Source organism: Polypterus senegalus, chromosome 5 (genome assembly GCF_016835505.1).
Source record: "Polypterus senegalus isolate Bchr_013 chromosome 5, ASM1683550v1, whole genome shotgun sequence".
NCBI lineage: Eukaryota > Metazoa > Chordata > Cladistia > Polypteriformes > Polypteridae > Polypterus > Polypterus senegalus.
Genome location: NC_053158.1, coordinates 20,843,366 through 20,867,502, shown reverse-complemented (window position 1 = coordinate 20,867,502; position 24,137 = coordinate 20,843,366). Strand labels below are relative to the sequence as shown.

Genomic DNA, 24,137 nt, shown 5'->3' with positions numbered 1-24,137 from the left:
ACTCTACCAAGATAAAACAATTGGTAGTCGGCAGGATTTTGGGGTAACCAAGTTTTGCACCCTGTTAGCAAATACTGTTTTGATGTATGCGTTTGTTTATGTATGTGAATTTTAGGGCACCCAGTGTACAAATGCGGTGGAAGTAAAACCTTGTTTGGTTGCTGAATTGAATATAACCAACAAAGTGTAGAGACTTCATGTGTGTCACAATGACACCCGCATGTTTGTAAGTGCTGGTCGTAGTGAGTCCGTAATTAAAGTGCTAGGGAGTGGTGAAAGATGCATGCGTCATTCATACGGCATTTAAGTGGTTAAAGTGCTAGGGAGTGATGGGACGTGCATTCGTCATTCATACGGTACTTATTTGTTTAGGATTTTTGTGTGTGTACGTGTATGTTTGCTTACAGGGGCAAAAGTAGGCCAACCCATAACGAATTTGGCAAATTGTATTAGAGTAAATTGTAGACTCAGAAATGCCTAAGTTCATTTTAAAGTCAGCCATCTTCCAGTGGAGTGGCAGAGGCAAGCAGGCTAAAGCTAGGAAACCTGCAGTGCAGGTAGAGAAAGCAGAAGCTGAGCTGAGTATGCCACAAAATGGAAGGGGCTGGAAGGATTAAAAGCAAGAAAACAGAGATCAGGTTTAAAGAAGACAGCTGCTGTTATAAGAGGTTTACTAGCTTGCATTACTGGTAATAAGGAAGATCACGATGAGGAAGAAAATAGCAAAGTGAGTGAAAGTTATGGAATGTTGCGTGAGAGTTTTGAAAGATGTAACAGTTGGTGTGATAATTGTGAAGTGCTAGCATGTAGAACACCCATTGCTGAAGTGGAAAGCGCAGAAAGCAAGGGAAACAAAGAGAGAAAACCACCCATGGTAAAAGTTAGGGCAACAGTAACCAGATCAGACTGGAACTCTAAAACATGGGTGGGTGACTTACATGAGACAGACTGTGGTGTTATGGGTCCACAGCTCGTGGAGAAAAGGCCATTGATTTTAAATAAATAATCATCCCACCCGAGGCGGCTTCGTGAGGGGGGCGTTGTTGTAGCGAGCCGCGGGGCAGTCGTCGATGTGGGCGTTTCTCACCGTGTGCACAGGTGAGGAACTGCCCACATTCGTGATTGCTCCCGTGGCTAATGCTGCAGCTGTGATGGCCCCTCACGTTTTTAAAAGAAGCGCAAGTCGGTTGGGGAGAAAGAGAGAGAATCGATTGGAGAGAGAAAGAAACGATCGGGGAAAGGAAAGGAGAGGACGGAGGTTACCGGGAGCAGGAGAGGAAGCAGGTCGGTGAGAGGGAGAGAGCCAAGAGCGAAGCGGACGGCGGCGAATGGGCGCTCGTGGACAGCTGCATGGAAGCTGGGTGTTAGGCCGACACCCACGTGTTTGTGTTGATGTCGCTCCCGCTGAGCGAGCAGGTAGCGGGAGTGACCAAGGTGAAAGCGACGAGCCGCAGAAGGCCGCAGAAAGGCAGCGGAAGTCGGGAGGCTTGGAGTGGCAGTCCTTGGTGTGAGCGTCCTGGAGACCAAGGAGTCCAAGTCTCGAGGCTGGGATGAGAGCCAAACCGAAGCCAGGGATCGGGAGGTCTCCAGTCTTGCGTGTGTTTGAGGAGGGCAGCTGTAGAGAGCGTCTTGCCTGCTGCGTGGCCCATACGGGATAAGCAGGTGAGACGCTAACAAAAAGAACACCGGATTTGTTTGTTGTTGGTTTTAAAACTGCTTCCAAGAGAAGATTTTAACCTCCGATTTTTAAGGATTGTTTTTTCTATTTATTGGTTTTACTCCACGTTCTTTTTATGGATTATTTATTTAATGAACATGGAAGAACTGCACTATTTATGAACACTTGTTTTGTTGATTTTTAATAAAAGCACTATTGCACTTTTTGTATACCACCCCTTGCTCAATTGTTTATTTGCCTCCACTGACTAGCTCACTCGGTTACATTATCGACGGTGTTGGGTTCAAGGGTTCCCAAACATCAAAGGGAGTGTGGAGCCTGAACCCACATCGTCACACAGACGTGTGCTCAGATAAAGAGTGGGAATGTGAGTGTGAGGAAAAGGAGAGGGATGAAAGGAAGGGAAAACAGCAAGGATAGGCAGAGAAGCTGGTGAGTGTGAATGGCAATTGCTGACTAGAGGACATGAAATGGATAATGGCTTAAGGTTACTGAGTAAAGAAAGTATGGAATTTAAACAAGGAACAATGGAAATGAAAGGGATTCAAGTGCTTGTGTGTGAAAGGTCTGAATGTGCTAGTGCAAGAATGGCTGAGTTGGAAAGAAAGTGCACCAGTTTAGGATTTGGTTTGAATGGATCAAGACAAGCCAAAGAACAAAGGATGGGAGATGGTGCAGCAGGAAGTTTTACAAGGTTAGCCAGCAAGCCAGGAATGCACAGGGGTGTGAAAGTCCTAACAGCTGTGCTAGGACCAGCAGTAATTAAAAAGTACACACACTTAGGTTCAGTAATTCGAAACCTGACTGACCAGTTGTTTATAAAGACTGCCTATGAATCTCCATGCAATAAAATGGAGAAAAGTGAGCTGGTCTTTAGTAAAGGGGATTTATTTTGGGCTCATAAAGTATACATCCTGGGTATTAATTAATTACGTGGGATAATTAATACTATTATTAAAGAGCGGTATACTGAGCAAATTGGTGAACTTTTCAGGAAAGCAGGTGCAGCTGGTACATTTGCAAGTCATATGGTTTCCGATGTTTAGGTATAGTATAATTGGGAAAATACGGAAGCCCTGCTGAGATTGTCGACTGTGGTACAGGCACAGGACCAGTAAGCCAATTCTGAACCGAGGTGTTTAGCACAACTGGTATGCATATGGTGAGCAAACAACTCTAGGGGTGGCCTACGGGGGGAATGATGAGAGTTGCATAGCTTTGATGTCTCATGGTGGTGATGCCAGCCTATACTGGTAAAGGCTGATGGCAGTCAAGAGTTGCACCATGGGTAGGAAAGCACAACAGGCAACTAAATCAACCCCAAATGTGTGCAGAGGGGCCACAAATGTTGGTTTGTGAACAGTTTATGCAGTGGCACATGTGCTGTCACTTGGGTAGAAGTGGTTGTACTGGCACCTGTGGTATGTTACCTTTCAAATTTTGATGTTAATTGTACAGCTGCATATGCTTAAACAGATAGTTTGGGACAGGGGTCTAATTAGCAGTTAGACAGAGAACAAGTACAGATTAAGAATTCACACAACAGACTAAATTGTAGTGGGCTAGTTTAGTGGAAGGTGTGGACTTGTCTCATTTTGAACCACCAGATCGGATGACATATGAAGCTGGAGCAGATCCACATTCTTCAGATTGTCTTTGAAATAAAGAAGATATGTAATGGACAAATGGTCACGGACAACTTTTAACACTGGGAGAGCAAATACTGCAAATCAATGCACAAGTTATGCATCAGACTCTTTAATCAATTTAAAGACATTTTTTATGAAGACATTGTACAAAACATTCATCGGGGTGGAGTGTTGTGATGTGAGATTTTGCATATAACTTGATAAATGTTTTGTATGTCTTGATTTATAATTTAGGCAAACCAATGTAATTTAGTGTTACTTTGGTGAGCACCTAGCACTCTGGGATGGTTATGTGCCCTGTGCTTATTCTCTCTCTTGGTCCTTCCATTACATAAGTTAATGGTGCAGGATTACAATTTTGAAGTAATTTTTTGATTTCAAATTATTTTGACAAAGTAAATTTTTTGTCTTGTTTTATTTCTTTATTAGATGCTCTGAGCAGCTTCATGTGACTGCGTCTGTTGTGTTGCTTACGTCATAGGAAGAACACTCTATACCTCAGTGGACACTTGTTCTATTTCTCCCAGCTTTAAGTGTTAGTTAGTTTCTAAATAAGTAGGCCTTAGCAACAGGTTTTCGATTTTTTTGTTTTTAACTTTGACTCTGATTTTGTTTGCACAGTCTCATTTTATGCTCAGTTACAATCTCTACCTGTCCTCCAGTAAGATTTTTGGTTTGTTCCCGATAATCTGGAGAGACTAAATGTCTCGTAACAATCCTTTGATGAATTAACTACTTCTGACAGTAAAAATGGCTGTACGATTTAGTCACTTTAATCAATTACAAAATGCATTATTGACAGGAACTATTATTGTGTATTTAACAATATGTTGTCTGTGAAGCATTGTCTAACTTATTTTTGTAAGTTTGGTCACTTAGAATCAATACACTGGGGAAAAAAATGCAACACAAATAAAGTCAGGCAAGAAAAGTCAGAAAGTGTGGGAACATAGGAAAGGCACTATATAAATAAAATGTATTATTATTAATAGGCTATTCAACGGCAAAATTGACAGATCACAGAGGAAAACCCACATCCCAAACACACTGTATAAGTGACTACATACTGTGGAGGACTTGCACCTCAGTCAGGGTTACTTTTGATTTGTAAACAGTACCAGCAGGACAGGCTTCAATACCCTGTGACCCTGTGTTTGGTTAAACTGACTTGGAAAATAAATGAATGGCCAAATAATGTACCTTTCCATTTAAGATTTCCATCACTTGTATTAGAAAGTGAATGACTAAGCTGGTCTTCATTCATGAATTCATTGGTCAGAGAAACAAGCTTTTTTCCCCTTTTCCAGGTTACATTTACATCACACAAGAAGAAGAATGATACTCTGAAGTAATATGTACTGTATGTTTTATACTTTTAATGCATTGGAAAACTGTTACAAATCAAAAGACATTTATTTTGGCACTGATTTTACAGGTGAACTGTTTTATAAAAAATGTTCTCTTAATTCAAACTTTAATCTTCTCAATTAGTAAAAACAATCTTTGACTTGTTAAGTGAAAACCACAACATATGTGGAGTTCCAGTACATGATAAGTTTGCACTAGTGTTGAGTTTTGTATTTTCTCCGTCTCCGTTTAGGAAAATAGTATTCATTTATACAGTTTTTTTCTGTTCAACCCACAGCAAAAAACTATTAATTATTCTACTGATCAATACAAATTTCTAGTTCAGTTCAAAAAAAAAAAAAGAAACAAAAGTACATTTTCATTTGATGTAAATTACAATCAAAGATACTGAGTGAAGTATAATTTTACCATGATAACAATATATTTGGCAGTAAGCTCATCGGTTGTCTTCAATGACAATGGATCTTCTTGGGTATGTGTCAATATCCACAAAAATAAAGCAAAATTCAAATTTTCCACTTGTTGGATTCTGAAACAAAAAACAAACAAACAATCTACTGTAAAGTATCTGGTGCATTATCTAACAACAATACTCAGACAGCAGTATACATTCAATATGTCACTTTCTTACAGATATTTACAAATAACAGTACTGTTAAAAGCTTCTAGGTATAGTAGATAGAAAAAGAATACACTCTGCTCCAAAACATTACATTTTCTCACGTTATAATCTGTAAACTACTTGGAGTTAAATTGACTTGTATTATTAAGTGAACAACAAACCATATGAATGCACTGAAAAAGAAGGTTTGTGTTTAAATAGCAAAAACAGAAGTGTTTTCATGTATTTTGTACATACCCTCCATGTCTGTAATTGGTGGAAGCACCATTGGCAACAACTACAGCTACCTGTCTTTTGAGAAGCTTTTCACAAGACTAGCACACCTGGAATTTTTGGATCTTCTCTCTGCAGGGTGAGGCAAGTTGGTTTGCGATGATGAACAGCAACCTTCAGTTATTCCAAAGATTTTCAAACACATTTAGGTCAGGAGTTTGACTTAGCCACTCCAGAACATCCACCATCTTCTTTGTAATTTGCTCTATGACATTTGGTCACTGTCCTGTTGAGATATTAATTTCCTACCAATTTTAAATCTTTTAGCAGATGTCATCAGGTTCTGGTCCAGAATCCCTTTATACCTGGCCCCATCCATATTCATTTCAATCCAGACAAGTTTTCCTGTCCCTACAGATGACAAACATCCCCACAAGTTATGCAGCCACCACCATGCTTTACAGGTAGGATGGTGCCATTTCTGTGATGGGATGTGTTTATGCCAAAAAGTCCTATTTGTGTCATTTGACCACAAAACCTTTTGATGGTTTGTTGCAGCATCCTTCATGTATTTTTAGATCAACTTCATACAGGACTCCAGATGGACTTTTCTGAGAAAGGGTTTTCTTCTTACCACCATCCCATATAGGCAAGATGTGTGCAATACTTTTGATACTGTTGTATAATACACGTGTCATCTGTCACACTTTCCACTTCTTAATGATCAACTCAGCAGTGCTCCAAGGCATCTTCAAAGCCTTGGAAATCTTTTTATATCACTGAACCTTTCCACAACTTTGTTACGGACTTGTTTTGGAAGTTCATTGGAACCCATGCTACTTTCTTTATGTGTGACAACACTTGCAGCTTAGTAGTAAAGAGCTGCCTTTATGCAAGTTATCAACTTAAGATCTCCCACAGGTGTTGGACAATCAAGTAAAAATGTGATCTTGAAGGAAATTGGTTATCTCTATGATAGTTTAAGTCAGCTGTGTTGAACTCTGGGCCTGAAGGGCCACAGTGGCTGCAGGTTTTCATTCTACTCGTAATCCTTCTCCTAATCAGTGACCAGTTTTCATTGCTAATTAACTTCTTTTCCCTTCATTTAATAGCCTTGTTTATAAGGATTTGGTCCTCTGAATTGATTCTTTTCTTCATTAAATAGTAGCCAAACAAAAATGAGACGTGAAACGAGCCAACAGATGACCAACTAAATTGGGGCTTCAAACTCGTACCAACCAGTTTCACTCCAGCTAGTTTTTTAATAAGAAGTAGAGTCTTACAATTAATTAAACCAAATCTTTAATTTCATGTCTCATTGCTGCTCTCATTCTGCTACAGCAGACATTTCTGAAACTGTTGGTTTTCTGTTTTTCTAATAAATGACAAAATGTTATGGTGACCTGAGAGAGCAACCTTACTGAGACCTTCATGTTTCTTTATTTTCAGATATTCTGTGATGGGCACAGTTGAGCTGGTCGTGTGGTGGCTTGTTTTGCGTCTCATTATTGCTTGGCCTGAGTCAACTTAATTAAAACTAAGGCAAAAGAAGTTAATTAGCAGTAAAAACTGGTCACTGCGGGCCTCCAGGACTGGATTTTGACATTCTTGGTTTAAGCGATGCCATATTAATAATCAAACAAAAAAATTGCAGTTGTTTTTACTTAATGTATGACACTTTTTACAACTATTTTTTTTATTTTTAAATTGTTAAGTATTGTGGTATGTTATTAGGAAATACACAGATTGTTTGCATTTAAACTCTAAGCTTAAGGCAAACAAAATTTGGATATATTTAAACGGGGTCTATTCTATTCCCATCCACCGTATCTTTTGCATTAACAACATGACAAACAAAAGATGGTTTAACCAAAAATGTCTTAACATATTGGCAACAATGAGTCCACAATACACATATTAAGCTTTACTCCATAAAAGTTGGTTTGAGATATGAAATACAGTACACGTAGAAGCAGAAAAACGGTGCTTTCCAATGGTATACATCTTTCCATGTGCTGCTTGCTTCCCCTTGAAAGCAGTGTGTTTAGGTATTCATCCCATTTTCTGATCAACACTCTGCAACACACTCCTGTATGTAGACTGATGGCCAACTTTGCCAATGGAACACATAGTTCAAAGATCTCTGGCCAACTAGAGGCTACAATAACAAACATCAAAAACCAGCCAGAAGATTGGTAACTGTCCATAACAGCCAATCAAGGCAATGGACATAATCCATGGAAGTTTAAAGTTGTAAAGACAATCCATAGTATTCACGGTTTCCTTAGAGTGGGCTCTTGTTGTTGGTCTATATAATCTGAGGATAACGTTTGTGATCTTGTAAATGTAGAAGATAACATGGGTATGAAGCATTTTTCACTAGCAAGCGCACTAGGGATAATACACATAGTAACAAGGAACTAGGGGATTCCTTGTGCCAGAGTCCTGGTATTCTGGGAAACGGTTAGGGAGGTGGTGTCAGTCCAAATATGATGACTAATACTACATGTTTTTATTTATACTGTAATAGAATTTTATCTTTTTTAATTTTACTAGCTTTTGTTATTCCTTTAAAGTTGATGCATATAACTGGCACTTTTATATACAAAGAAAAGCTGTTTATTTTGCTTTTAGTCAGCAATGCTTATTTATAAGGGAATGATATTTTATGTTTTTAGTTCAGTATTCAAAAAGTTAACACTGAAATGTTCATAAACACACTGAAGACTTGCAATAACTTACTTTATTAAAATGTGTTGTGTGGTTTGTTTTAGTAAATATGTTCTGGTTGTTTTCCCCCCCAATTAAAAAAATACCAAAAAAAAGACACCTTTTATATTTTTGTTTCTTTTTCCTTAAATAATGTTATATTGTGTAATATTGTTCATAACTGGCATGACTGGACAGATTAATTTTGGCTGAATCAGAAAAATGAAAGGACTTGATGAAAAGGGGAGATACTTCTACAAAAAAAAAAAAAAACAGAGGTGTGCCTTGGCAGATTGTTAAACTATAATGAACACACATACCTCTTTAACTTCTAAATGTACCGTTCCTTCAACTCTAGGCTCTGATCCTTGAATGTAAAACTTCAGTCTCATATGCTTGACTCCATCTTTCATATACTCAACATGGCTGAGAGAAAACAAAACAAAAAGAAAAAAAAACATGTAATCCAAAAAGTCTATGGATTGCAGAAACACCCGTCATGCAACTGGCATTACCTTACATGCTGCCTTCTACCACGACGAGTTGTCTCTCCATAGCCTTTTATCGGCTCTCCAAATACTCCAATAACCTAAATTAAAAAATAATAATAAATCATTCACATCATGTAATGAAAAATAACATCTTGAATTGCATATATCAAATCAGCTCAGGTTCCACAGTTCTATAATATTTCTCTTGTAAATGTAATTTGTTTTATTAACAAGAAGATGCACATTAATAATATTATTTTCATGGAGGGGCACCAGAATACACTCCCAAAATCAGTCCCCTACTGCTGATGCTTTCTAGTTGAATCTAAACATACTGACATAGATATGATTAATGACCCATTTGAAGTAGATATGTATTAAAATTCTCTCCTATATAAAAGGCTACTTCCTCAACTTTCCAACCTTACCTAAATTATATGTACCCATTAATGTTCATACCTCATCCCCATCTCTTGGATTCAGGCAGTTTTCTCTTATTGGTATAATTTCATTATCATTACTATCATAATTATATGCAGCCTCATATGTCCCAGTTCACTAGTTTTATTCTAGATACTTCTAGCAAAGACACATCTAATTTTTAATGTAGTACTGACTTCAAAAATATGTTTAAACTATGTCTGAATCAAAACTGTCAGTAAATTACTATATATAAATAATAAACCTGTTACATTTTATGTAGATAATCTGAATGTGAATATGGGCTAAAAACACAAATACCGTACCTCAGGATGAGCCCTGCATTTCTCTAATGCCACTCCATAAATTTTGCTGGGACTTGATGATGAAAACAATTCTTTGAAGACAACATAAAACAATCCACCTAGGGAAAAGCATAGCATTTCTATTAAGGTTTGATGCTTGGAGACAGTTGTGTATGTTTTTGGTTCTAAAATAAATCTTTTTGTCAAGCAATATTAAAGTGACTACTGAGGAATGTGTGTCAGATCAATCATTTTTATTCTACAAATTTACCAGTATAATATAATAATAATAAATATAATATAATGATATATCAAAACAGTACTGAAATTTTTTTCTGACTGTTCAACTACTGGTAAAGTGTTTACATTCACCTTCTGCGCAATGTGGAATAAAACACTTGGCTTGTGATTGATATTTATACCGATGTGTCTAACAAATTCAATGTTGCCACACTATTTAATAGTATAACAGACAACACATAATGTATATAATTATAACACAAATTCCCTTAAATCGAACAGAACTTCCATTTAATTTGATTTTTGCATACAAATGGAACTATAGTGCTCACCCTACTCAGAATTTAAAAAATAATCATTCTTTGTAAATACAGAGGGTAAGGATTTAGGTCTGAAGAGTTCATGTCACTTTAATGACTGTTTTTTTTTAAATCTTGTAAGGTACCAGCGTCCATACAGAAAAAATTTAGTTTTTTCAAGGTAACCTGAGCAATTATATAAAATATGATAACATTTTTAAAAGACAATTCAGAAAAGATGCTCTAATACCAAAACACACTTCCTGTATAAGTCAAAAATAACCAGACTGGGCTTGGGGCTTTCCTGGAAAACTATCTGGAGGTCAGCCGATCGTGAATCATAGCACTATATCCCTTCCTACACTGCCTCTCAAACCGCAGACTGGCTAGGTATATCCTGTGAATACCCCAGTCAGTGTTTGCACAAACTTGTTAAGAAGGCAGGCTCTATTGTAGGAGTAAAGTTGGACAGTTTAACATCTGTGGCAGAGCGACGGGCATTAAGCAAACTCCTGTCAATCATGAAGAATCCACTGCATCCACTGAACAGTCTCATCTCCAGGCAGAGGAGTAGCTTCAGTGACTTTTGTCACTGTCTTGCTCCACTGACAGACTGAGGTGATCGTTCCTCCCCCACACTATGTGACTCTTCAATTCCACCCGGGGGGAGTAAATGTTAACATTACTCAAAGTTATTGTCTGCTTTTTTTATTTTTATTTTTTTTTTCTTCATTTTTACATTTTTTTTCTATTTAATTTAATATTGTTTCTTTGTATCAGTATACTGCTGCTGGATTATGTGAATTTCCCCTTGGGATTAATAAAGTATCTATCTATCAATCAATCAATCAATCGCTACACGAGTTGGCGTGATAATGTTGGGTTTAAAAAAAAACAAAAAAAACAAACAAAAAAACAAACAGTGAGCGAATCAACATCAAATTACTCGCGGAATTGAACAAAATGGCCACAGAAACTTATGAAATGATAAAAAACAGTGTACGGTGATAACAGTTTGTCTCACACACAAGTTTTTGAATGGCACAAACGTTTCAAGGTAGGACAAGCAAATGTGGAAGACGTTCAATGCCCAGGTTGATGGTGGGCAGTAGAGGAGGTGTTGCTTCACCAAGTCAACGCTCCTGCGCACAATGCTTTTTCCGTAAACCATTTTTTGACTGACAAAAACATTCCTGTCCTCGATCATCCTCCCTATTCGCCTGAAAATCAAAAGTGACCTGAAGGGAACACATTTTTCTTCCATGGATGAAGTGAAGACAGAAACTGAAAGCCTGTTGGAGCCTCAAGCAAGAAGACTTCCAGCACTGTTTCAATCAATGGAAGATACGTAAGGATCGGTGTAGAGATCAATAGGGTGTAATATATAGAAGATGACAAGGTTTAGAATGTTGTAATCCATCAATAATTTTTTTTTTTACCAATCCGGTTAATTTTGTGTCTCACCTTGTATTTTTTAAAATTGTTTTTAAGAATATCACCCCAAAGATTAAAAGTGAGGAAATCAGCCCAAGGGGTTGTTTAATATAATTTTAAAAGTGCTATTTTGGAAAGATTCATGTTTTCTTAAGTATTTACCTGTTACTCCAAGTCCAACAAGTATAACTATTAAATAAGTAAAGTCTTTTCCAGCTTCTTTCACTGAAAAATATGAGAAGAGATATATTATTTATACAGTATACAACACAGTAGGAATGTGAATGTTTAATTTCTGCCAACTGACCAGATACTCTCATAGTTTATTCTAAAATGCTTAAAAATTCCATAGTATTCTAAAGTATTTAGTCAAATATATTACTATGTCATTGTTTCTTAACTTAATTTTATTAAACCACATTGAACCTAGCTGTTCACATAGGAATTCTATTGGGTGGTCCAGATCTAATTATGCAATTTTCATTACGCTATAACTTAAGTTTATTACATAGAAAATCACACGAAAAATCCCGGACCATTGAGAAATGTGCAAACTGACGACATGAATAATTGTCTTTGCACCAAACTGGAATCGTCCCCGCATAAATCAAAATCATCCAGACGATCTGGATCTGCATAATTAGAACTGGACCACCCTGTACTAATAAAATGCACAATTTACAAAGTAACTACATTTAAGGTAAATAAGTTACCCATAACCATTTTAAGTGTGTTGTTGATGCAATACATCTGTCTTACCTCATCTATCTTTCTATCCATCTGACATGCTGTAGGTGTTTCCCAGAAGAACAAGATAATTGTTAATGTTGACTAGAAATGCTCGAATATTAAATTCACCCATCCAGCTAAAACCACAACTAAGGAGCATAAAGTATATACTGGAGCATTTCACCAATTTCGTTGGGCACAAAACATTGTAACATTTAAATTAAAACATCACCCAAAAATTATTATTTTTTTTTAATACGTTACTTTCCCCACACAGTTTTTAATGGCGGCAGAGAAAAATGTTTAAATCTCATGTTTTCATGGAGAAAGTACATATTAAAGATTCTAAGAGAACAGGAGCCAAAAGTGACAAAAGCTGATCAATGGCAAACACTATGAAAAACATCCATGGAAAAAATTTAAAAAATTCTCATGTAATTTGTGTTGCATAATTCATAAATCCATTAATATGCTCAAAATGAGAAAAATACATGCTTTTTTGCTAAAATATTATTACTTCTGGAAAAAACAGCACACAATATAAACAGAAAAGTCACATTGCCATAATATAGTTCTCTTCTGAAGTGAAGGCAGCAAAAAAGCACTGTACTATGAGAATATTTCTTGGCCACCATTTCAAACTATGTGGTGTAACATAAAAATATCATTTTTGGATGGAGTATTTTTAAATGTCGATTACATTTTTATAATTACATTTGGGTGTCATTTAGTGTAAAGAAATCTGAACTGTAGACAAAAAACAATGAGATATCTGCAATATTCTTTATCATAACTAGACAGAATACACATTAAATTTATTTAGATCTTACTTCATGATATACACAATTAGGGGGACTTTCTCATTGACTACTACTGAACTTTCAACTCAAAATGTCTGCAACTAAACTTAATTCAAAATTCATAACAAAATGTTTTAATATATTTTTTTTTAATATATAATGTTCTCAGCTACTGAAATACTCAGAAATATCTGTAATTACATTTAAGTAATCAGAAAGTGAAATATAGGTATCTGCAACTGTATTTTGGCTACATTAAAACTGTAGTTCAATTCAGATTTCTTTCACATACAGATCTGATAAGTGTGACTAAAAATGAGGGGTGTCAAAGTTAAAGCATTAATGCACTTAATTTTGAAAGGTATTATGCGTTACTTTTTCTTAATCTCATCTCTTCAGTTACATAAAGGTGGTTGTATATCAATGCAGCTATAAGCGAGAACAGTGAAAAAAACTGTAAAAAAAAAAAACAGTTAAAATTGGGATTAGAAAGGACACAATGGATAAACGTGAATCTCCATGATTGCTTGGTATCACAATGCTCCTGCTGCGACACTCCACTCCTATCTTTCTAAACTGAAGTCTTTTAAAGCTCACATTGACTCCAATCCAGCAGGTACACGTTGACGGATTCATGTGCAGGTCAGAGTCTCAGGTGAGCTGTCTTTCTCCAAGGCATGTTTGCCTGTCAGTCACTTTCTGTTTCTTTCTTTCTCCCACAGGTCTGGTCCAAAAACATTTCAAATTTTTGAATTTGGGTGACCTTTTTTTTGTACCATCATTTTAAAACAGTTTTAGGAATTGCCAGACTAAAGCAAAATAATACACAATGAAAATGAATTGTAGCAGTTACAAATAATAAAATGCGTGTATCTAAATTTTCATTTTAGTGTAAGTAATATTAATAGATAGACAGTGGAAAGCTATCATTTCAGACAGAGATGCCAGTGTTTGGGAACTTTTATCCTTTCTTTAAAAATAAATACTGGATTTGACAAAGCTGAAGACAGAAGCAGAGCTATGCATAAAGTTATCAAAACTGCAACTCAACTGGACAATAATGACCCTATAAAACATAAAGGCACTCAACGTCAACTGACTTTGACTTGTTTCCTCTTTTTTGACCTGAAGTCATCGGTAAGAAAATGTATTTCTGCTTGTTTTGATATGTACTCATTTATTACTTTTGTGAATGAAAAATACGTTGGCCTTTAAATTTTGTATTACTTATTAAACATGTTGTTCTGACATTTGAAACAATTAATTAAAAAATGATTCTCTGTGTATAAGAAAAATGAACAGATATACAACAACCACAAAAAAAATTTGTAATCAATTTTCAAAATCCCCAAATGCAACATTAGGGGGAGGAGTGGGAGTTAAGAAATCTCACTTTTAGTTGTGCCTAGTTAAGAGTTCAGTACTTAACAAATGAAGAATGAAGGAAAACGGGGATACTTCAAAATATTTCAAAATCTTTGTGCTGGCAAATTTAAATGTCACAGAAGTACTACATGCTTGGCTTCACTTAACAGCAAAGCATGCATGATGCTGCTGTTAGAAACTCTAACAGTAGCCAAGTTTCCATCCAGTTTTTTGCGACGTTTTGTTATCGACAAACAGAATATACGTAAAAAAAAATGTGCGAAATTTGCTGTCTCCAGCCTGTTTCCATCCAACTGGCTTTTTATCGATAAAATGGTGTGCGTGATGACGTCATCCCCTCCAAAACGAACTGTCGCATAAGTTTTGTTGTATCGTGAAAAATAATCTGCCCTTGAGCCGTTTCCATACATAATTTTGTGTATGTCACAAATTATCTACCTTTTGTTTTCCACGTTACACCCCCTCCACTAAAAGAAATGGAGAGATTATATAGACAGTTTTTTTAAAATTTGCCATCTTACTGTTATTTCAGTTTCACAAATAATTGGAATTGTACATAATATCCGAAGACGACAGCAGAATGAAGCAGTTGTTTGTCCGATAGCCCTAGCGCTCGAAGAAAGTACCCCAGTGCGACGAAACCCACGGGTATGGGAGAGACGACGGAATAAGACCTTCTGGGAGGAGGTGGTGGAGAAACACACTTCACAGAAAATCTCTGGCTGCAGCATTTTAGAATGACACGGCCAATGTTTGAGATGTTGTGTGGATTCATCAGTCCTGATGTTGCGCCCATCACAGGTTGTCACCGACCACCGGTTCCAACCCAAAACGGATTGCCATCGCCCTTTACAAGCTGGCAACCTGCGCCGAGTATAGAGTAGTTGGAGAAACTTTCGGGTTGGTAAAACTACCGTCCATCGATGTGTATATGCTGTGTGCACGCTATTAAAGAAAAATTAATGCAGCGTTATATCAGACTTCCGACTGTAGTGTAAGCCAATGAAATTGCATACCGCAATTCCTTGGTGCATCTTGTGCCATAGATTTACGGTGCGCTGGATGCGCGCATGTGCCTATTCTTCCCCCGACGGAAGGCTACCGCGATTACATTAATCGCAAAGGATGGCCATCTATTGTTCTCCAGGCCCTTGTTGATGACAGGTGCATGATACAAGACATTTGCGTTGGCACTCCTGGAAGTGCCCATGATGCAGCTGTGTTTGCAGCATCGGATCTGTACAGGTGAGCCTACCTTTCAACATCCCTTCTCTGTGCAATAACAACTGAATTAGTACTGTAACCTGCTTCCCTTAAGGTTTTAATTAAAACTGAAATTTGAATTAATACAAAATAAAGACGTTTAATCAAAAAAAAACTAAAGTTAATATTAATGAGAGAATTTCTCATATATGCTAAAACATCTGCCATTTAATAATAAGAAAAAAAAATGCTTAGATAATGAAACACACGGTTTATTAAATATTTTGACTGGCACAGTAAATTACCTTTGCGGTTTTTGTATTATTTAGACATCCTGAGAGACACCCCCAGGCTACAGTTGATGTGGAGGGAGTTCAGGTACCCCTTTTAGTAGCAGGAGACCCAGCCTATCCGCTACTGCATTGGCTCATCACGAGAAATAACGAGTCTCTTCATCAGACCATGCGAACTGCTCCGCTACTCTCGTTTTGATTGCACGTGATGAAAATGTATCATGTGACACATTTATTTGCGTTAAAGCCGTTTTTTTCCGACAAAAAATGTTTCCAATGTAGTTTTTGCAACATCTGAAGTATCGATATGGAATTTATGCGCTAAAGTTAAACGGAAAAATATTATGTCGACATGTACAACATTTTATCGATAATTAGCATTTCCATCAGCTAAAATTTGAAGCACTAAATATTTTTTCGCAAAAACTCCTTGGATGGAAACCTGGCTATTAAGACAGCAAAATATGTAGCAGACTACAAATTGTGAATGTACAACTTGCCTGAATCAAAAAAATCTCAAGGTTTAAACTGCGGCTATTTACTGCAAAATGGACTGCACCAAACTGCAGAACTCAAAATATAGTTGAAGAAACAGGGTTGAATCATGTCATTCGGAGAGGCCGGACAATTCTTACACATTATTATCTCATGGGACAATTGTGTCACTTCTCTAGGATTTATATGAAAGACATGAAGACTTTACAATTCAAGTGGAGAGGCTCTCTTGTCATACCATCCATACATCATATTGCAGCATACAGTGGCACAAAATAACGTTTCCAGGATTGCAGTGCAACATATACATAAACACAGGACAACCGGAAAGCAGATAAAGAACAATATGATTAATAAATACATAAATAAATACAGGTAAGTTAAAAAATAGGAATAATTTGAAATGCATGGTAATAAATATAAATTATAGCAACTAAGATACAGTAATAACAAATGTACAGCATATAAATAAGCTACTAGGAGCTGCTCTGGGTGCAGGGGGGCAAGCATAGAGTTTAGTGAGCCAAGGGGTAGAAACTGTTGCAGAAGACGGCAGAACTGGATTGGTTGCTACTGTACTCTCTGTCAGATCAAAGTAGGACAAAGAGATGGTGTGAGGAGTGGGATCGGCCCTTCATAATGCTAAAGGATTTACTAATACAACGCTTTATAAAGATGTATTTAATGGAGGGCTGAGAGGTCCCAATGCACAATCCATTGTAGGGCCTTACAGTCACGGATACTGTAGTTGCCAAACCACTTATACCGCTGGTCAGAATGCTCTCAATGATGCCCCTGTATATGTGGGGGGTTTGTGGGGCGTCAGACTTTCCTTACTCAGCCATCGAAGGAAGTGTAGACTCTGCTGAGCCCTCTTCACTGTGGAGGTGCTGTTAATTCACCAAGTAAGATCAGCTGCCAGGTGCACATCCATGAATTTGGTGCTCTTGACCAAGTGTCCACCGCAGAGCCCTCGATGTGCAGTGGAGTGCTGACAGCATAGGCCTTCCTTAAGTCAACAATCACTAAGAACTTTTACAGCAGTGGCATTCACTGGGCACTACTGGACATCGCTGAACCACCTGGGTGAAACATCCGTGTAGGATGGTGATGCAATTAATCAGGATTAAAAATTGTGTTTGACAGCCCTAATGAGAATCAAATTTTAGTCAGTCAAAATATTATTATTGACATCTTTAATGGATCTAGCACAGATTAGTAGGAAAAGTTCAGTTTTCAACAGACAAAAACACTGAGGCACCAACAGCGAGTGCCATAATGAATCCTCTTGTTCTCCACACGGCTCCTTTCCTATCCTTAAAAGGAAGATGGAATTCTGTTTGTGACACTGAAGACTTGCAGTTTTTAAAGGTGCGCCTGCCACTGGTGACAGAATGCCAATCCGTACATTACTGGCTAATGCAACTAATACAATGCTTTTTACGTTTTGATTTTACGAACTAGCTGGCTGGACAAATAATAATCTGAATGATTACCTGACATATTGTGAAGTCACACAAACATTAAAACAGCACCACTGTCAGACAATGAATTGTGAGGTCACTGCCTGCTCTCATTTCAGTTTCTGTTTATTTTTATATAGCGCTCTTCAACGAGTACGCGGAGGCACGTTTTCAAGTGTAACACACGTATAGATTACACTAAATACAGAATTAGTACACATAAACTTGTCAAAACATACAGAAAACAAAGTAGAAATTGATTAACTTAAATTGAACCCAACAATGTCTATCCATTAATTCACTGCTCAACTTTGACCAGTGAACACTTCAGAGCCGCCGTGGCCGCCCCTCACCTTTCTGAGCCGTGGACAGCGTGGGCGCTTCGCTCGGACTCCTCCGGGTCGTCAACTGCCCGGCTTGCTCGTTCCGGTTGTGTCGGTCCCGTTCACTTCGTACACTTTGGCCAGAGGAGATAAATCTGCACGGGGGGCAGCGCGAGCCGCTGAGAGTCAAGGACGTGCCCTTGCCGTTGCTAACAAAGTACAACGCGGACGAGCTTTGCCACAAAGTATTCCTTCGAATTTGCTTTAAACAGTGCAAAAGCGCATTGTTCGCGCGCACCAAGCTGAACTGAGCTGGTTTTACACACACGTAATAAGCCATAGTCCTGTGTTTCACGTCTGTCGACAATACGTTCAAAAATTAAAAGAACGGACTATTTCATAATAAATGGAAGACATGTCTCTTAAATTTGAAAAAAAAAACCAAAAATAATTCGCCATTGCAATCCATACACCACGCCCGGACAAAATGCATTCTGGGAGTTGGAGTTTCTTGCTTTTTTTTAAATCTCCCGTTTTATTGGTCGTAAAACACGAGTAAGTGGGATCTGTTACATTTTGTATATTCTTTATTATTGTTCTTTCTGTTAATACGTAAAAAAATGGTTTCGCTTGGCCAGGATCGCAATTTACACATTTGTGCCATAGCAAACTATGCGGTGAGTTACAGTATGCTGATTCAATTCAGATTCAGTTTATTTTTGTATAGCGCTCTTCACTGTGTGCGGGCACAGAGAGTTATGACAAGTTTTCAGGAGGGATGGAAGGTCTTGATGCTCTCTCCTCAGTTTCAGGCTTAGCTATAAACATAAAACAATATTAACTTTTTGCTCTAAAGGACAGATCTAATGATTTAAGAAAACTTTAAGGCATTCTAATTAATGATCAGGTTTCTTATCTTGTGATTAAATATAAAATGATCAAATAGAAAGAATCGATCTGAATTATCTGCCCTTAACTGATAAAATGAAAAAAAAAAAGATTCTTCGTTAATAAGGAATTTATAGGAATACTTTTATTCAAAGTCGTGGATTGTCGAAATTGATATTATGTATATATATATATATATATATATATATATATATATATATATATATATATATCTATATAAAATCCAATGTCTGTCTGTATGTCTGTCCGCTTTTCACGAGAGAACTTCTTAACGGATTTAGATCGGCTTTTTTTCTACAATTTGCTTGAACATTTTAGTTGATTTTGTGACTGCTCTCATCACGCTAAGAATCATAGTTCGCTTGCAGGAGCGATATATTCGCGCTTATCCGAGACAGAGGCTGCGGGCGGAGGGGATGAGAAAGCGTGACGTCAGTAGTAGCAGTCCTGTTTCAGTACTACCCAGGCGAAGTATGATATATTACATGTCTATGATTTCATTTCATTAGATAATTCTTATCGATTCTTTCTATTTGATCCTTGCATATTTAATCCCAGATTAAAAAAATCAGATAATTAATTAGACTGCCATAAAGCATTCTTAAAGAAGTTCTTAAGTTTTCTAAACATTTATATATACATATACTGTATATATATATTAGAGCTCACAAAACCAATAATTAGGTTAATAGGAAAATGTATAATTTCATTTGGGAAAAACAGCCACATTATTTTAACAAAAACATATGTTATTTATATAATCCAGGTGGATTGAATATGTTTGATTTTGAAATACATTACAGTTAATCAAAAGACAAAGTATAATATTTCATCCCAAGCCTTTTGCTTTAAAAAAAAGATGGTACTGAGTTAATAAACTCATTAAATGATCTAACTTCAAAGTATTTTTGCTCTATAAAGCCTTGATTTCCTGGTTGATTGCATGCAAACACAATTATTCCCCTCATAAATTTGTATTTGTAGTAAAACTATTTTACTAGTATCGCAGTTGTTACATAATAACAGCCTTTTACCTACATATTCAGAATTTTTAGATAAATTTGTATAGACCTTCAGCATATACAGTAGTGTGAAAAACTATTTGCCCCCTTCCTGATTTCTTATTCTTCTGCATGTTTGTCACACAAAATGTTTCTGATCATCAAACACATTTAACCATTAGTCAAATATAACACAAGTAAACACAAAATGCAGTTTTAAATGATGGTTTTATTATTTAGGGAGAAAAAATCCAAACCTACATGGCCCTGTGTGAAAAAGTAATTGCCCCCTTGTTAAAAAATAACCTACCTGTGGTGTATCACACCTGAGTTCAATTTCCGTAGCCACCCCAGGCCTGATTACTGCCACACCTGTTTCAATCAAGAAATCACTTAAATAGGAGCTGCCTGACACAGAGAAGTAGACCAAAAGCACCTCAAAAGCTAGACATCATGCCAAGATCCAAAGAAATTCAGGAACAAATGAGAACAGAAGTCATTGAGATCTATCAGTCTGGTAAAGGTTATAAAGCCATTTCTAAAGCTTTGGGACTCCAGCGAACCACAGTGAGAGCCATTATCCACGAATGGCAAAAACATGGAACAGTGGTGAACCTTCCCAGGAGTGGCCCGCCGACCAAAATTACCCCAAGAGTGTAGAGATGACTCATCCGAGAGGTCACAAAAGACCCCAGGACAACGTCTAAAGAACTGCAGGCCTCACTTGCCTCAATTAAGGTCAGTGTTCACGACTCCACCATAAGAAAGAGACTGTGCAAAAACGGCCTGCATGGCAGATTTCCAAGACGCAAACCACTGTTAAGCAAAAAGAACATTAGGGCTCGTCTCAATTTTGCTAAGAAACATCTCAATGATTGCCAAGACTTTTGGGAAAATACCTTGTGGACTGATGAGACAAAAGCTGAACTTTTTGGAAGGCAAATGTCCCGTTAACATCTGGCGTAAAAGGAACACAGCATTTCAGAAAAAGAACATCATACCAACAGTAAAATATGGTGGTGGTAGTGTGATGGTCTGGGGTTGTTTTGCTGCTTCAGGACCTGGAAGGCTTGCTGTGATAGATGGAACCATGAATTCTACTGTCTACCAAAAAATCCTGAAGGAGAATGTCCGCCATCTGTTCGTCAACTCAAGCTGAAGCGATCTTGGTGCTGCAACAGGACAATGACCCAAAACACACCAGCAAATCCACCTCTGAATGGCTGAAGAAAAACAAAATGAAGACTTTGGAGTGGCCTAGTCAAAGTCCTGACCTGAATCCAATTGAGATGCTATGGCATGACCTTAAAAAGGCGGTTCATGCTAGAAAACCCTCAAATAAAGCTGAATTACAATTCTGCAAAGATGAGTGGGCCAAAATTCCTCCAGAGCGCTGTAATAGACTCATTGCAAGTTATCGCAAATGCTTGATTGCAGTTATTGCTGCTAAGGGTGGCCCAACCAGTTATTAGGTTCGGGGGGCAATTACTTTTTCACACAGGAAAATCACACAGGTTTGGATTTTTTTTTTCTCCCTAAATAATAAAAACCATCATTTAAAAACTGCATTTTGTGTTTACTTGTGTTATATTTGACTAATGGTTAAATGTGTTTGATGATCAGAAACATTTTGTGTGACAAACATGCAGAAGAATAAGAAATCAGGAAGGGGGCAAATAGTTTTTCACACCACTGTAGGTTTGAAAATATGCAGTTCTATTTCACACCATACCTTCTGGGCCTATTAAATTATTACAAAATGTAGTCATTGAGGATTTAAAGCTAAATACTGATTTCAGTCTAATGTTGGAAGGTATGAACACAAAAGACAAATATTGTAACAATACATATCTTAGGAAAATTTGCCAGAAATATTCAACCCCTTCAGCAAAATGTTTCTGCCTTTTTCCATTTGAAGACATTAACTGGAAGGAATCTTGTAATGTTTCAAGAAGGTACTGTATTATCAATTACGTTTCTTTCAAAGTTATTCATCATATTTACCCAGTAAACCAACTGCTAGTAAATTTTTAAAAGGTTATTGATTTAATATATATATACAGTGCATCAAGAAAGTATTCACAGCGCATCACTTTTTCCACTTCAGGGAATCGGGTAGCATAATCCACGAGGACAGTATATATTTATATCCTCGGGCTGAGGGTTCTAGGGTCCTACTATATCAACCCCAATCCTTTGTTTTCCATAGAGGATGAAAGTATTGTTCATTTATTTTTATGATATGGTATTTACACAAAATTGCTTTTGGTGCAATCTCCAGACTTTTTTTAGGTGACTACTGGTGTTAATAGTTCCTTTAAGGATGAAAATATTTTGTACTACTATAATGGGAATGTGGAAAATAAAAGGTGGTATATCCTAATCATATTTATTATTTATGAAATATTTTACATTTAAGAATGTAAATATAAATGGCCAAATATGCCTAACTTTACACAATTTATGTCTGAATTTGGTCATTTTATTAGCATATTGTCAGCTAATGTCAACTAGTGTATTTCAGTTTAATTGAAGTTATACCTTTTAATATTGTTTGTGCAGTATAACATTTATAAAATGAACCTATGTATATTTAAATATGATATATACAGTATATATATATATATATATATATATATACAGTGCATCCAGAAAGTATTCACAGCGCATCACTTTTTCCACATTTTCTTATGTTACAGCCTTATTCCAAAATGGATTAAATTCATTTTTTTCCTCAGAATTCTACACACAACAGCCAATAATGACAACAGGCCCGGCCTTAGGCATAGGCGAAGTAAGCGACCGCCTAGGGCCCCGGCGTCCAGGGGGCCCCGGATCGACAGCGGCCAGGCCCCCGGTCCGCCCCTCCCCTCCCCTTGCATGTTTAAATCACGTGGGCCAGCGGCTAAGGCTGACTGAGGCCCTTCTCCCCCGATCACTCAGTTTAGATGGCTGGCCAGCTCTAGGAAGAGTCCTGGTGGTTTCGAACTTCTTCCACTTAAGGATGATGGAGGCCACTGTGCTCATTGGGACCTTCAAAGCAGCAGAAATTTTTCTGTAACCTTCCCCAGATTTGTGCCTCGAGACAATCCTGTCTCGGAGGTCTACAGACAATTCCTTTGACTTCATGCTTGGTTTGTGCTCTGACACGAACTGTCAGCTGTGGGACCTTCTATAGACAGGTGTGTGCCTTTCCAAATCATGTCACATCAACTGAATTTACTACAGATGGACTCCAATGAAGCTGCAGAAACATCTCAAGGATGATCAGGGGAAACAGGATGCACCTGAGCTCAATTTTGAGCTTCATGGCAAAGGCTATGAATACTTATGTACATGTAATTTCTCAGTTTTTTATTTTTAATAAATTTGCAAAAACTTCAAGTAAACTTTTTTCACGTTGTCATTATAAGGTGTTGTGTATAGAATTCTGAGCAAAACAATGAATGTAATCAATTTTGGAATAAGGCTGTAACATAACAAAATGTGGAAAAAGTGATTTGCTGGGAATACTTTCCGAATGCACTATATATATATATATATAGTATATAGATCTATATCTATCTATCTATATATATATATATATATATATATATATATTATAAAAAGAAATCCTGGAATACAAAAGCAAGGCGACAATACATTATTTTCTCGGAAGTTCTCAAAAGACATTTAAAAGACCTGCAAGACAAAAGAGACTTGCCACGGAGCATCTCGCGGGGACCGTAAACATGAGACTTGGTGCCAAGAGACAGTGCCAGGGCCGTGACATAATATGAAATTCTTGCAAGACACGCCCTACTTACAAAAGATATCATATAAGAGCACACCCATCAAAAAACAGTCAGTCGTGTAAAATCACGTAATGCACACACATCCTGTGCTCTCAACACATATAAAGCATATACGGACAATACGGAGAATAGACACCCAAAGGCACTGGACAGAAAAAAAGGCAGATAAGAGATTATAAAAGCAGTGTAATTCAAAAGGCTCAAACAAACGATGGCGCGATACACATGCAGAGAAAAGTACAGAATATGAAACCAGTAAAATTCGAAAGTATTGCAGCATCCCAGTCTGGTTGCAGCTTTTTTGGTTTTATGT

General features: G+C 37.2%; 1 protein-coding gene across 1 annotated transcript; it reads right to left on the bottom strand.

The window, feature by feature from the left end:
• Nucleotides 1-4,679: 4,679 nt before the first annotated feature.
• On the bottom strand, nt 4,680-18,608 carry timm21 (translocase of inner mitochondrial membrane 21). The gene is made up of 6 exons (XM_039754361.1): nt 18,151-18,608; nt 11,591-11,653; nt 9,477-9,574; nt 8,755-8,828; nt 8,560-8,665; nt 4,680-5,224 (listed from the first exon to the last, which is right to left on the bottom strand). The coding sequence occupies exons 1-6, from the start codon at nt 18,458-18,460 to the stop codon at nt 5,132-5,134; spliced, it is 744 nt and encodes a 247-aa protein (XP_039610295.1). The 5' UTR covers nt 18,461-18,608; the 3' UTR covers nt 4,680-5,131.
• Nucleotides 18,609-24,137: the final 5,529 nt, after the last annotated feature.

Coding starts and splice junctions, on each gene's coding strand:
- timm21 (XM_039754361.1), bottom strand. CDS start 18,460: ATGGCTTATTACGTGTGTGTAAAACCAGCTCAGTTCAGCTTGGTGCGC. Junction 11,654..18,150: donor GCTGTCCACGGCTCAGAAAG/GTGAGGGGCGGC, acceptor CATATTTTTCAG/TGAAAGAAGCTGGAAAAGAC. Junction 9,575..11,590: donor TGTTGGACTTGGAGTAACAG/GTAAATACTTAA, acceptor GCTTTTCCCTAG/GTGGATTGTTTTATGTTGTC.